This window comes from Equus caballus, chromosome 1 (genome assembly GCF_041296265.1).
Source record: "Equus caballus isolate H_3958 breed thoroughbred chromosome 1, TB-T2T, whole genome shotgun sequence".
Classification (NCBI taxonomy): domain Eukaryota; kingdom Metazoa; phylum Chordata; class Mammalia; order Perissodactyla; family Equidae; genus Equus; species Equus caballus.
This window is the reverse complement of record NC_091684.1, coordinates 20,092,836-20,105,632: the sequence shown is the minus strand read 5'-3', so window position 1 is coordinate 20,105,632 and position 12,797 is coordinate 20,092,836. Positions and strand designations below refer to the sequence as shown.

General features: G+C 44.4%; 1 protein-coding gene across 1 annotated transcript in view; it reads right to left on the bottom strand.

Moving 5' to 3' along the window:
- LOC100068630 (guanylate cyclase 2G-like) overlaps positions 1-12,797 on the bottom strand; it is a 58,962-nt gene that overhangs the window by 6,657 nt on the left and 39,508 nt on the right. Inside the window, 8 exon segments of the mRNA XM_070228183.1 lie at positions 2,778-2,883; positions 4,103-4,194; positions 5,461-5,559; positions 6,735-6,909; positions 8,653-8,845; positions 9,746-9,886; positions 10,889-10,998; positions 11,000-11,069. Of these exon segments, the coding sequence (XP_070084284.1) occupies positions 2,779-2,883; positions 4,103-4,194; positions 5,461-5,559; positions 6,735-6,909; positions 8,653-8,845; positions 9,746-9,886; positions 10,889-10,998; positions 11,000-11,069 (985 nt within the window). The 3' untranslated portion in view covers position 2,778.

The following is a 12,797-nucleotide window of genomic DNA, read 5'->3' as shown; positions in this document are numbered from 1 at the left end:
CTTAGACTCCCATCTATACCACAGACTTTCTATCATTCTATCCTACACTCACATTTCAAAAGTTCCAGTCTTGAGTTTCTAATGCAAAGAGGCAAAGCCATTTTGTATGATTAACATTTAGGGGAAAAAGCTTTTTGGTCATCCCTGTCTCTACAGTCCTAACGCCCCAGCAGTGTGTTTCGACTTTAGTTAACTAACAGCCCATGGAGTCAGCTTGCCCTTCATGTCTCTTAGCTTCTCTGTTAAAGAATTAAGGGAAAGCACTCTCAAAATAATCTCTCTTGTAAATTCCCATTAGTGCTAAACATAAAACAGACATTTAGAGAATGTGGAAAGAGAACATTCTCCCTTAGGTATTATTGGCTGACATAGAAAAAACACTGGCTATAGATTTTAGGAAATTGCTCTTATCAAAATTCCTGCTTTTGATCCCTAAAGACTCTCTCTCTCTCAAAAGCTTGAGTAATATAAAGGAAATATATAAATACACACGTATATACTGAGTACACACACATAAATCTCTCTCTATTGATCTATTGATAGATATAGAGAGATTTATATATGTGTCGCATATATGCACTTGTATATGAATATGTGTGCATGTGCATGTATATATTTGCACGTGTGTGTATGTCTGTGTATGCACGTGTGTACATATGTTTTATATGTTTGTGTGTGTGCAGACGCCAAATGTTTATAATATTGAATGAAGAAGGCAGAGGTAACAAAGTCTTTATTTTATGAACCTAACTTACATAAGCATGTAGGCTAGAGAACAAACACACATGCACTTCACCCAAATACAAAGATGGGATAATAACAGACGATCTCCATATCCCACCCCATCCCTACATCTGTGTATCATTTTCTAAGGCTTTTTAAATGTAACAATATCGGATTGCTTAGTTATGTCTACACTTTCATACATACCTCTATTAGTTCTTAATATACTGCATTACTACTATATATGCTGCCTCCCTCCAACTAAATGGAGAGCTAAAGATTAAGGAAAGTTTCATGTTTTCTTCTGTCCCCCAATGTGGTACTTAGCACAGAGTAACTGCTTAATAAATGCTCCTTGTTCATGTCCATATGGATAAAGGACGGATAGATGGATGGATGGATGGATGGATGGATGGATGGATGGATGGACAGATGGATGGGAACTGGCCCATCTCTCTAAGAGACCTCATAGCAGAGGTTGCCTTGTTCCCTTTAATGGTGGAATAAAGTGTTTCAGATCCAGAAGCCAAGATCCCCAACAAGAGAAGACATTATGAGACATGAGAAGATAAATTTTGGCCCATTGTCTCCATGCTAGGGTAGCAGAAGACACACCCCTGTCCCTTTCATATAAATGCCTTCTGCCTTCCTTATTTCTAAACATCAGTCAAAAGCTTTCAATCCTTGACACTGAAGGCCTGTGGAGAGGAGCAGAACCTACCATAAAGAAAATGGAATCATGTTATAGAAAATAAAGTCTGTGAAAATCCTAGAGTTTAGTCGCCCACCCTGGGCAGAAGAAAAGTCCAGCCGACAGAAGCGCTTAGAAGCTTGGTGGAGATGAGACTGCAAAGCACTTCCCTTGGCTCCTATTTAGAGTCTCGCCTCCTGAAGAAAGGCAAGAACTCCACCAAACCTTCTGTAAAATTTGGTATTAAAGGCTCTCAACCCACCAAAACGTAGTTTATTTCCCTATTCAGAGTTCAACAATATCTCCACAAAGGCAGCTCACAGGTCAAGCGAAAAAGAAAACATTCTCATTGGTTTCCACTTCTTCAGTCATAGGAAATTCAACAGGAAAAGGTCTCAGACACGATATATCATTTAAATCACTCTGCCATATTCAGAAGCAACCACACGGAAGACAATCTGGATGCGAGGAGTCGCAAGAGATAAAGCAAGAAGTATTGTAAATGCATTAGCAGTTCAGTAAATCTATTAAACAACATGGGATCCTATTTGTGTAAAGGGGGAAATATTCATATCAGAGTGGATAGAGCTCATCTTTGCTGGACATTTTAAAAAAAAAAAAGTACTTCATAACTGAGTGAAAAATTCTATTTAAAATGCAAGCTTTGACTGTATCCCGTGCTCAGTGGATAGGAAAAAATATATACAATAAATTGAGAACAGGACATCATCCATTTGGAAGCTGCAGTGCTCAAAGGAAGTTAGAACCAGGGACCAGGCCTTCTGGTAACTAGACTGCAGGGGTCCTGTCTGCTTGGAACTGCCCGGGTCGGGTTGGCTTTCAGTGCTTGCTCAATCAAACCTTAAAGCTTCATCTCCTGAACACATTCTGGAGGTGCCTTCTCATATGCATTCCTATCTCCTTGCAGGCTCTTTAGCTGATAAGGAAATAAGCACTAAAGGTTAGGGAGCAGCCGCCTTGCACAGGAAGGTGGGGTGGGTGGGGCCTGTCGGCCCAGGCTTTGTTCTCCTGCTTTCCCCTCGCCCAGAATGAATTGGGTTCGCTGCAAATCGCAAGCTAATAGGCCGGAAATATCTGGCAGCCAAGGCAGGCTTACTGGCAGGTCTGGGAGCAACAGCCCAGCCCTGGCCCCCCAGGAAACGAGTTCACCACATCCAGCTCTTCCAGCTCCAAGTGTGCTTTGGGCCACAGAACTCAGAGTGGGAAGAGGAGGCCAGCTAGATGGATCCCCCTACTGGGAGATTGACTCAACACCCTGGAAGTACATCCCCTACGTGGTATATTTAACGCACCTCACAGACTTTCCTGAGACCCCACAGACATCTTCAGAAAAGACACTCACCTCAGAAGATCTCTGGGAATTTAGCTTCTTTCTCAGTAAATTCAGGGAGTGGAATAGTGAAGCCTGCTTTGCCTTTCAACCAGAAAGTTGTTTGTTCTCCTTTCCCCTGTGGGAGGTGATGGTGACTCAGAGGAGAGGCTGCCTGTGAGATGTGGCCTCTGAGCAGACGACTCAGTCTCCCGTGCTGCTTACTGAAAACGCTGTTTGTAGCCAGACCCGCAACTAGGCAGGAGCTGCCTCAGTGAGGAAAAGGCCTCGTTGTGAATGAAATCTTGATGACTCCCTTGGGCTTTGGTGATGAGCCTCGATGGACAGTCAGCAATGGCCTAGGGGTGAGGACCAGTGGGAGCTAAAGTTTGTTGCAAAGAAAATCTTTAAAAGATAGTAATGAAGCCTATTGGCTCTTACTATGAGTGGGGCACCAGGTGAAGCCCCTCACATGCACGTTCACATTTAATCCTCGCATCCACCCTTTGAGGGCAGTATTATCACCATTCCCATTTTACAGATGACAAAACCAAGCCCCCAAATCAGACAGCTAGTAAATAGTGGGACAGGATTCAAAGCTAGGGCTATACTGCTGCCTTCTAGAAAATTCTTCCTCTTTCCTGAAGTCAGTTGATCAAATACAGCAAGCCAGGAGCAGACTCAGCAAACGAGGAGTTGATGCCACCCCCTTACCTTTCACTTCTCTCCCTGGACCCCACTCCCACCCAAACACCCAATATCTTAGTAACCACCCACCACTCCTACTGTGAAAATCTCCAAGATGTTGTTGAGAATATCTCAAGAGGAGCACCCCCCCCCAACCCCAAAAGGGCAGTGTTTATCGGAAAGAAGATCATGGTAAGTTTCAGTAACAGACTGAAGACCAGGATGGAGGAGAAGGCAGAAGGAAAGGGGAGAAATATTTAAATGTATAGAGATGAGGTCCTAGTACCCCCAAACCAGTGGGCTTCTCTCTCCCCTGTGAGCTTCATGATTCCTGGGCTTGTATTAGCTGTTACTTTGTGTGGGAGATGAGACTGGGGTATTCAAGGGGAGGCCGGGAGACCATTAGTGGCAAAGAGAAAGGAGGCATCCCATAAAGGGTTGGTCTAGGTGGGAGACAAGGTGTTTTCTGTCATAGATTCCATGTCTGACTCTTTGAGGGAACCATACAGTCCTGTCTGAAGGAAGAAGACCTAGAAACACGAGCACCTCCCAATGGACCTTAGAGGTCTCCACACACCACAGCGTGGAGATTCGTTCATCTTGCCAAGTTCCTCAACACCTCCATCAGAGACCCCAATGGGGCAGGTGGGGTACAGTTTGCCAGGTCTTACCTTGACTGGAGTGGTGCCTCTCTTCTGCAGATCATACCCTCCCAGCGCCAGCAGGGCACCTGCAGTGCTCTGAGAGACGTGAATCCGGAGAGCTGCCATGAACCAGTCATTGCCTAGTTATCGCCTTGATCATGACTCTCACACAGGTGTCAGCGGGACAGCGGCTGCCGTGGAGGGGAATGTTGCACTGCTCAAAGTCTCTCATTAAGCAAATCACAGACAACCTCTCTGAAGTCTGGGACCCTTGGGCTGGGACCCCCAACCATCCAAGCATCGCTCAGACACTCCTGGGTGCTGCTCAAGCTTTAATATACTCACTTTAGAATCAGAAGGCAGAACTGACTCCATATCCAAGTTGATACTCCTCATGGAGGGAAATCAGGTGGGCTCTTCAGGCTTCTTAGGATGATACCAGAGCCGAACGTATCACTGAAAATGTTGTTTGTAACCAGAACTGCAAACAGAGTCAGGTTTGGAGCCTACATAAGCAGTTCCACTTTCAAAATTTATCCTGAAAATCTTGATTTACAAGCTAAACGAGGGGTTAAAATCTGTGTTTGAGATGTGGTGGATTAAGTTAAACAATGACATAATCAGAGGGGGAAAACTTTTTTATGTGTTTTTATATATTGTGGGAAATTTACATATTCGAGAGAATGTTAACCTAAACTCTTTGAAACTTAAATCACTGAGTAATTATTTTTTCCAGCTGATAAATGTCTCAGCTGATAAATGGCATACATGTGTCTCGCAATAGTCAATGCAATAGAAATTACTGTAAAGCAAAATAGTATGATGTTCCCCGGAGTTCTCGGCCATTGATTTCTTCTGCATCACCAGAACCATACTCTACATCAGGGAAGAGCAAATTACCACCCATGGGCCAAATCCAGCCAACCACCTGTGTTTGCAAATAAAGTTTTATTGGAACATGGCCACACACATTCAGTTACATATTGTCTATGGCTGCTTTCACACTACAATTGCAGTTAAGTAGTTGTATCAGAGACAATGGCCTGCAAAGCCTAAAATATTTATTGTCTGGCCCTGGACAGAAAAAGTTTGCAAACTCCTGCTCTTCATTTAAATGATCTTATTGTATGTGCACCTGACTTTAGAATGGAAAGTCTTAGAAGGAGTAAGTCGTGTGTGTTTACACAGCTCCATAGAGAGAACAGTACAAAACCTTGTCTACAAAGCTTGTGATCAGTGTTGTCTCGAGTGGATAACGATCTTATTCTCCAAACGGAAAACTGTAGAAAATGCAAATGAGTCCTCTCAAAATAGTCTCTGGTGAAAGAGAGCAGACTGGAGGGACAGCAAGACTGTGTTTGCAAAGTGCTATAAATGATACCCACGCAAACTGCTACTTTCCATTCCGGATGCCATGTTCACAGTGTCTCCAAACAGACAGTATCTAGGCATGGTGACTCCCACCACGCCAGCCACCACAGGGCCTACAAAGGGAAGAACAGAAGGGCATACCCAGTCTGCATTTCCCAAGGACTAGACCCCATGATGCACATTAAGTCAACAAATGCAATTCAACAAACATTTGTTGAGTGCCTTCTTGGGGCAAAGCTTGGTAATCGATCCTAGGGTTTAATGAGGCAACCTATGGAACCCACAGACTTCTGGTGGGAAACAACATAATTAAACGTTACAGACTGAATGTTTGTGTGTCCCCCCCACCCCACCCCCAAATTCATATGTTCAAGCCCTCAACCCTCAAATAATGGTATTAGGAGGAGGGGCCTTTGGGAGGTAATTAGGTTCAGATGAGGTCATGAGGGTGGGGCCCTTATGCCAGCATTAGTGTCCTTATAAGAAGAGGAAGAGACACCAGAGCTCTCTCAATTTCTCCACTGTGTGAGGACACAACTGGAAGGCAGTCTTCTGCAGTACAGGAAGAGGGCCCTCACCAGAACCAGTCCATGCTGGCATCCTGAGCTTGGACTTCCCAGCCTCCAGAACTGTGAGAAAATAAATATCTATTGTTTAAGCCACCTAGTCTATGGTATTTTGTTATAACAACTGAGCTAAGACAGAAATTAATGACAATGCTATTCATGTACTAGAGATGTAAACAAAGCCACAGGGGCACAAATACGGGAGTAATTAATTCTGATTAGGGGTCAGGTTTTACTTTAGTTAAGCCTTGGAGGATAGGTAGGAGCAGGGCCAGCTACATAATTTGCAGGGCCCAGTGCAAAATGAAAATAAGGGACCCCTCATTCAAAAGTTATTAAGAATTTCAAGACAGTGATGGAAGAGAATTAAACCAAGTGCAGGTCACTTCTGCTCAGGTCACACGCCCATGAGTTTGACAAAAACAGAACAGATCAAAGGGCATTTGACGCAGAGGCATGGAGGAAAAGCAGCCCGATATAACTGCTCTGGTTTTTGGTCTCCTCCTTATTTTTGGTTCAACACCTTGAAGTCTTAGTGTGTCTATTATCAAGCAATCGGGCTAACTGGAAATACACATGCTAAGACAATTCAACCTTTTATTTCCCCTGGAGATGTTACCATCTATTTCAGGGTTCCTAAATCCTCCGACCTAGGACTTGAGCTCAGAATTACCTGCCGCCACACCTGGACCATAAGGCCACCTGCCATCAGTGTTATCTACCTGTGTGGAGGCCAATTCGAAGCTTGAGCTTCTCTTCAGGCATGTGCCCAATCTGGAAGTGAATGTTGGCTCTGAGAAACTGCAAGGACATTGTGGCAATCTCGCCCACATGTTGGGTTCCATTGTGGATGGGAAGTCTACTAGCCACCATGTATGCATCTCCAATGGTTTCAACCTGAAAATAAAGCAACAAGGTGGCCTTGTGTCCTCCAGGAGGGAGGTCAGGAGTGGAGGCGGGCTCAGAGACCAAGGCCCCTCATTACTGACCCTTGCTTTGAGGCTTCATATACTGAGGGGTCACACTCCCTGACCTCTACTCCATCCAAGTGCCAGCCTTTCCTCAAGTTCCTGCTCTCGTCCTGGTTCTTCCACAAAGCCTTCCTTCCCTGAGCCCTTCTCCCCACTGTCACTGCTTCCTCCTCTGAAATCTGACAGTGGTGTGACCATATTTCCCAACCCAAGTTCAAAACCAGTTAGATAGGCAGCAGTGTACTGATGAGGTAAATTGCAAAGGATCACATGGATCAAGTAGAATCCATCTTATGGAACCTGAAATGTCTTCACCCCACACAAGGACTCTTATATACATTGTATACATATGTATATTTACACAAAATATATACATTTATACATATATATAAATGTATGTATCTGCCTGATCTGTCCTCTTCTCTCCCAATCCTCCTAATAAAATCAGCTTTCAGATCCTTCATTCACAACAGAGAATAAACGACAAGCGTAAACTTAAAGTTATAGTCCTTTCCAGATCCATTTGCATTCTAGCAGAATCCAAAGATACTGCGATAAAGGTGGAATTTCAGGCCTTAGCCAGGCAGTCGGAATACCCCTGTCTCCTGGTGACCCTGAAATTACAGACTCAACTAGTACACGAGTCTAAGTCTTCCTAGGGTACCTCTCTTCACCATGAGCACATCTTTTAGAAATACAAACTGATTTTAGCATTAGCTCATGCAAAACATAACTGAGAAGATAGCACTAAGAGGAAGTCCCAGAGGAGGTCCCCCCAAGCAGAGCCGGTCCTGTTTTGTTGGGTGTGTGTGATCTGCTCTTTGAGATATCCATGTCATCCTTTCTTTCACCCTCAGGGATAACCATTGAGGACCTGTCACTCAGGGACATGACCACACTGTCCCCCAAATGTCCCTGACCCTAGGGCCATAGGGAGAGCCCTGCAATCACGGTCAGAGCTGGTGCACTTGAGGCTGCCTACCAGGCGTGTGTGAACATGGGTACTGTCCCAGGAGTCACCATCTGGCCCATCTGAAAAGTCAGAAAACACCTAAAGCAGCCGTCATCACCACCACCTGAACGAGGCCAAATTATTTGTTCTTGCTCTTCTCCCTCCAAAATCGTTTTGCACACTAGGTGACCACGTTCATACACCCCAGGGTAGCACCAGGCAGGTAGCTGTCTCACCTTTAGCCATGGGTCCAATAGTCTAAACTCAGGAGTCTGTCTTCACCTGAATTGCTAAGGATCACATTAACAGAAGTGGGACTCACACAAGATCCAAAGACAGCCTTTCAAGGAGAGCACATGGGAGCCTCTCTGTCTCTGAAGGAAATACGTTCAGGAGGCAACTGGCAGAATTAGCCAGTGGAAGGTCAAGGCCTCTTTTAGAAATGTGTTTACCACAAGATATAATAATGGAAGGAAACAGAGGGAACAACTGATGATTCTTGACAAGCACCTACTTCTTTGATTAATCAAGCTCTTTCCCAAGAAAACAAACAAGAATAAGATATTGAGTTTCTGTCATGAATTGAGATAGACTGCCAGCCTGAAATAGAGCCTTCCTCCTGGCTGACGTCTAGGGCTGCGTTCATCCTCACTCACGCCCGGAGACAGCCGACAAGGAGCTCATGTTCCCTCACAACCCAGGAGCCAGGTGTCTCACCTTATACACATCATAAGTTTTAATGATGTGATTGAATAAACTGTACAGGTCATTAAGGAGCTTTACAACTTGCAAGGGGGAGCTGAGAGAACACAGTTTTGTGAATCCAACAATGTCAGAGAAAAAGATTGTCACGGACTTAAAATTTTCTGGTTCCACAGAACTTCCAGCTCTGAGCTGTTCTCCAGTGAAGCTGAAATCAGAGAGCAGGACCATTTTTGAACAGTACCTTATTCATCTTTCTCCTGTAGACCCCTACAAAGTCACCCTGTAGATGCTTTTGCTTCAATGAGTTGGGTTTTCAGTTGACAAAATCCATCGTCTAGAGGGATTCTTTTGACACCCATTTCTCCACCTGCATTTTCTCTAAAGAGATATTTTAATTGGTGGGTATGGATTGGGGAGGCGGGACGGGCAGGTCACAGAAACATCTTTACAGAAAGGATTTTCTCCCTAAAGGCACTTCATTGTCTCCTATTGGTTATAGAGTTTGCTTGTAAAGACTCGATCTGCAGAAGTGTAAGCAAATATAAGCATTCACTAATGCACAAATTAATATTTTGCTTCTATCAAACAATCTTGCATTAACACGTTCAAATCCCCAACCCAGCTTCTTTGTCGAGACACACAAGAAAGGTGTGGGATTTTAACAGCCGATGCTTCTGCCAAGTGCTTAGAGAATGCAGAGGTGAAAGCAGAGGCAAAAATGAAGCAAGTTTTGGATGTGAAGTCATGGGTATATATTGTATCGTGCAAAGGCTTTGGACTACAATCTGAAATACTGGGAAGTTAGCAATTCATCAGACTCATGAAACTAGAGCGCCATCTAGTGGTTCCTCTCTTATTGCTGAATCCACCATCTTCCATGCAAAAGACCTACACTCTCTATTCCTATGGATTCAAGGGCTTTTGCCTCTATCTCCCTTTATAGGGTGTGCCTAATTACACGCAAAATACTTGACCCATTTTACAAGAAACTGATGTCCTCCTAGGAAAAGAACAAAGGAAATATTCTCTCCATGTGGGGCCTCCTTAGATAGTGACGCTGTTGCTTCCTGGGTTCCTTTGTCAAGGCCCCAGTGCTTTGGGATACCTGGACAGCATTGTGGACAGAAGCTTATCCACCTTCCTCTTCTCTGCCATCCGCTAGTTGGTCCTCTCTTCCACCACCTCCTCCAGGTGATTGGCATATGCTTCCAGCTTGCTCATCATATTGTCTAGTATGTTCACATGGCTTTAAAAGAATCCAGACATTAACATATTTTCCAAGAACTTTACGGCCTCAGTGGAGTACAACTTTCAACTATACATTCCAAGAAAACGTGCCTCACTCTTAAGGTTTCCTACTTAATTGTTGCCAATGGACAACAGTGAAATGACAAGGGCAATGGGGCCATGTGGCAGCATGGAGACTGCCCTTTACCAGCTCTTGATCTTGAGCTGCACCTTTCATTCCTCTGAGCCTCAGTTTCTTCATCAGGAAAAAGGGGATAATGATACATACCTTACAGTGTTGTTCTGAGGATTCAGGGAGACAATGGGTGCAACGTGTCTAGGGCTGTGTCTGGCGCCCAGTGGGCACTCAACAAATAGTGGCCTTCACTGGCCTTCCCTCACTCTCCAACAATCTCTACACCACTGTCATGGTCAATCAAAAATGTAGATTTCAGAACAGGTCATTCTTTTCTTTTCAGATGGCAACACAAGACGGTTTCTTTCTAGTTGACGGATGTCAGGGGCACGTCTCCATCATACAGGCTCTTGTTTTAGAAGGGTCTTCAGAAAAATCTCTTAAATTCCTCATTTTTCAGATGAGGAGACTGAGGTTCACATAGAAAATAGGCTTGCCTTAACATTGGAGGCCATATTTTCTGAGTAAAATGTCATGACTGATCCAAGACATACTATTTAAAACTATTTTGATATGGAAAACACAGAATATATTGCTTAGCGACATCTGGAACAGACAAAAGAAGGTGATGGAAGTACTGATGTCTGATCCATTTTTATATCATTTATGAAATAAAAGGAGCATTTACCACTCTACTTCAACCGGCATGTAGTACAGTGCTTTGCATATGGTAGGCATTGAGTGAGTATGTGATGAATAAATGAATGAATGGAGGAATAAATGAATGAGAGGAGTGAGCCACACAGAACCAATCACAGCCATATAGTTTTAAACTACCAGTGGTTAAATGATTAGGAGAAAATGTCTGTCACACATATAACTCACCCTTTGGGACAGGCTTCACGTAAAATTTCTTGATGGAAGCGAAAGTGGGCCTTTTCTCTGGAGACATCCCAACACACCCTCACCATGACCACGATCTTTTTACTGCATGCACTTCTCCTCTGCCAGGGAAGGTCAAAGTGGAACTGATGCTGTGGGCTCTTTGATTTGGCTGATGATCTCTGAAATTCATTTTGAGTTTAGCTAGCCAAATTTCTGAACTTTATGCCATTTACTACACTTCACTTTAAACATATGTGCTCTTAAATTTGTAAATTGAGTTTTTAAGTAAATTAAACAGATTAGAATTTCAGAGAAATTTGAATGTTTTAACAGAAATATTCTGAATCCTCCTGGAAAATGAAGAACCCTAACGTAAAACTTATAAGCACTTCCTAATTAACCTGCTTTTAGATTAAGTTTTTTTCTAATAGAACTTTTCTTCAAGTGAAGCATATTTCTATACGATTTCAGGAGTGTATAGCATCTGGTATTGGAAATCCCCAAAATGTGCTTTATGAAAGTTTGCATTCCATTTAATATGTTACATAAAAGTTATTTTAACAAATAATGAATGTTACCACCATGTTCTGCCTGTGTCCAACTTTGTAAACCCTACTTTCTTTCACGTCCTCATTGGCTTTTATGACATTCATTAAACATTCTGCTTCTGTAAAGGAAATATTTTGAGAACAATGTATACATGGTTGGGTACAAAAATACCCTGGGTGAAATAACATGGCTCAATCTCGAGTACATATTACTAAGTATAAGAAGCAAGTCTTGAGTGACATCAGCATTATGGCAGAGTGAGTTGCTCCCTTTGTCTCTCCCCTCTAAGGTGCAACAAGTTGGGCATTCATTGACCAACAAAGGACTCCCTGCACAGCACACCAGAACACCTGAGAGATCCATGCCTCTATACATCTGAACATGGGTGGACTGGACCTCCGGGAGGTAGTGGAACTAGGGGAGCAGCTCCCTCCACCTCCCCCAGTAGCCCCTCTCCCAAACAGAACCAGCACTTTGCAGTGGCAGCATTCTAAAACATGGATCCTCACACCAGCAAATAGATTAAAAAGCAAGACCCATCATTTTCAGGGGCAAACATGGCACTCACGGCTTAGCCTCTGCCAGCCACCCCCAGCAGTGGCTGGTGGTGCATTATGTCTTGAGGTGTTAGGACACACAGTGGTCCTGGCCACTCAGCCCCCTCTCTAGCCCCTGGAAGTTGTGCTGGTCTTTCCAGCAGTGGGGACAGCCTCCAAAACATGGATTCTCCTGGCTGGGGTGGCACGCTCTGACCTGAGGTTCCAAAAAGCACAATGGCGCATGCCAGCAACCAGAGGCTGCAGGACCAATGACAACACCTACGGCTTAACCCCTGCCCCTCCCCTAGCAGTGGCAGGTGGTACCTGCAACCCGAGGCTTCAGAAACCACTGCAGGACCCATGAACAAGCCCCCAGTGGTGACATGCCCAACACCAGCTCTACCAGCAGTGGGGGCTGCATACAAGACCCTGGGCCCCCAGCAGTGACAGAAACACCTGTGAACCTAGTGCCCCTGCAGCAGTGCTGCCAGCACCCCCAGACAACCCAGGAACATTAGCACAGGTAGTGCATGCGGCACAGTACCCGAGCCCATGGAGAGCCTGCAGAGAGCCAATGGAGGAACACAAGACCTAGGTGACCACAAAAGCAGCAGAAGTGCTCACAGCCTGGTGATCTTAGTGGTAACACCTGAGACTGCAGTGACATCATAAGCAACAGGGCACCAGCAACCTCAGAGGTACAAACAGCACAAGGAAGACACTGACAATGCCTCTAGCAGAGGCAGAGGAGGGTGGAAAGTGCAGCTCTCAAATACGACCAGAAGCAGCTCGAAACCAAAGTGATCAAAGCCTTACCCAAA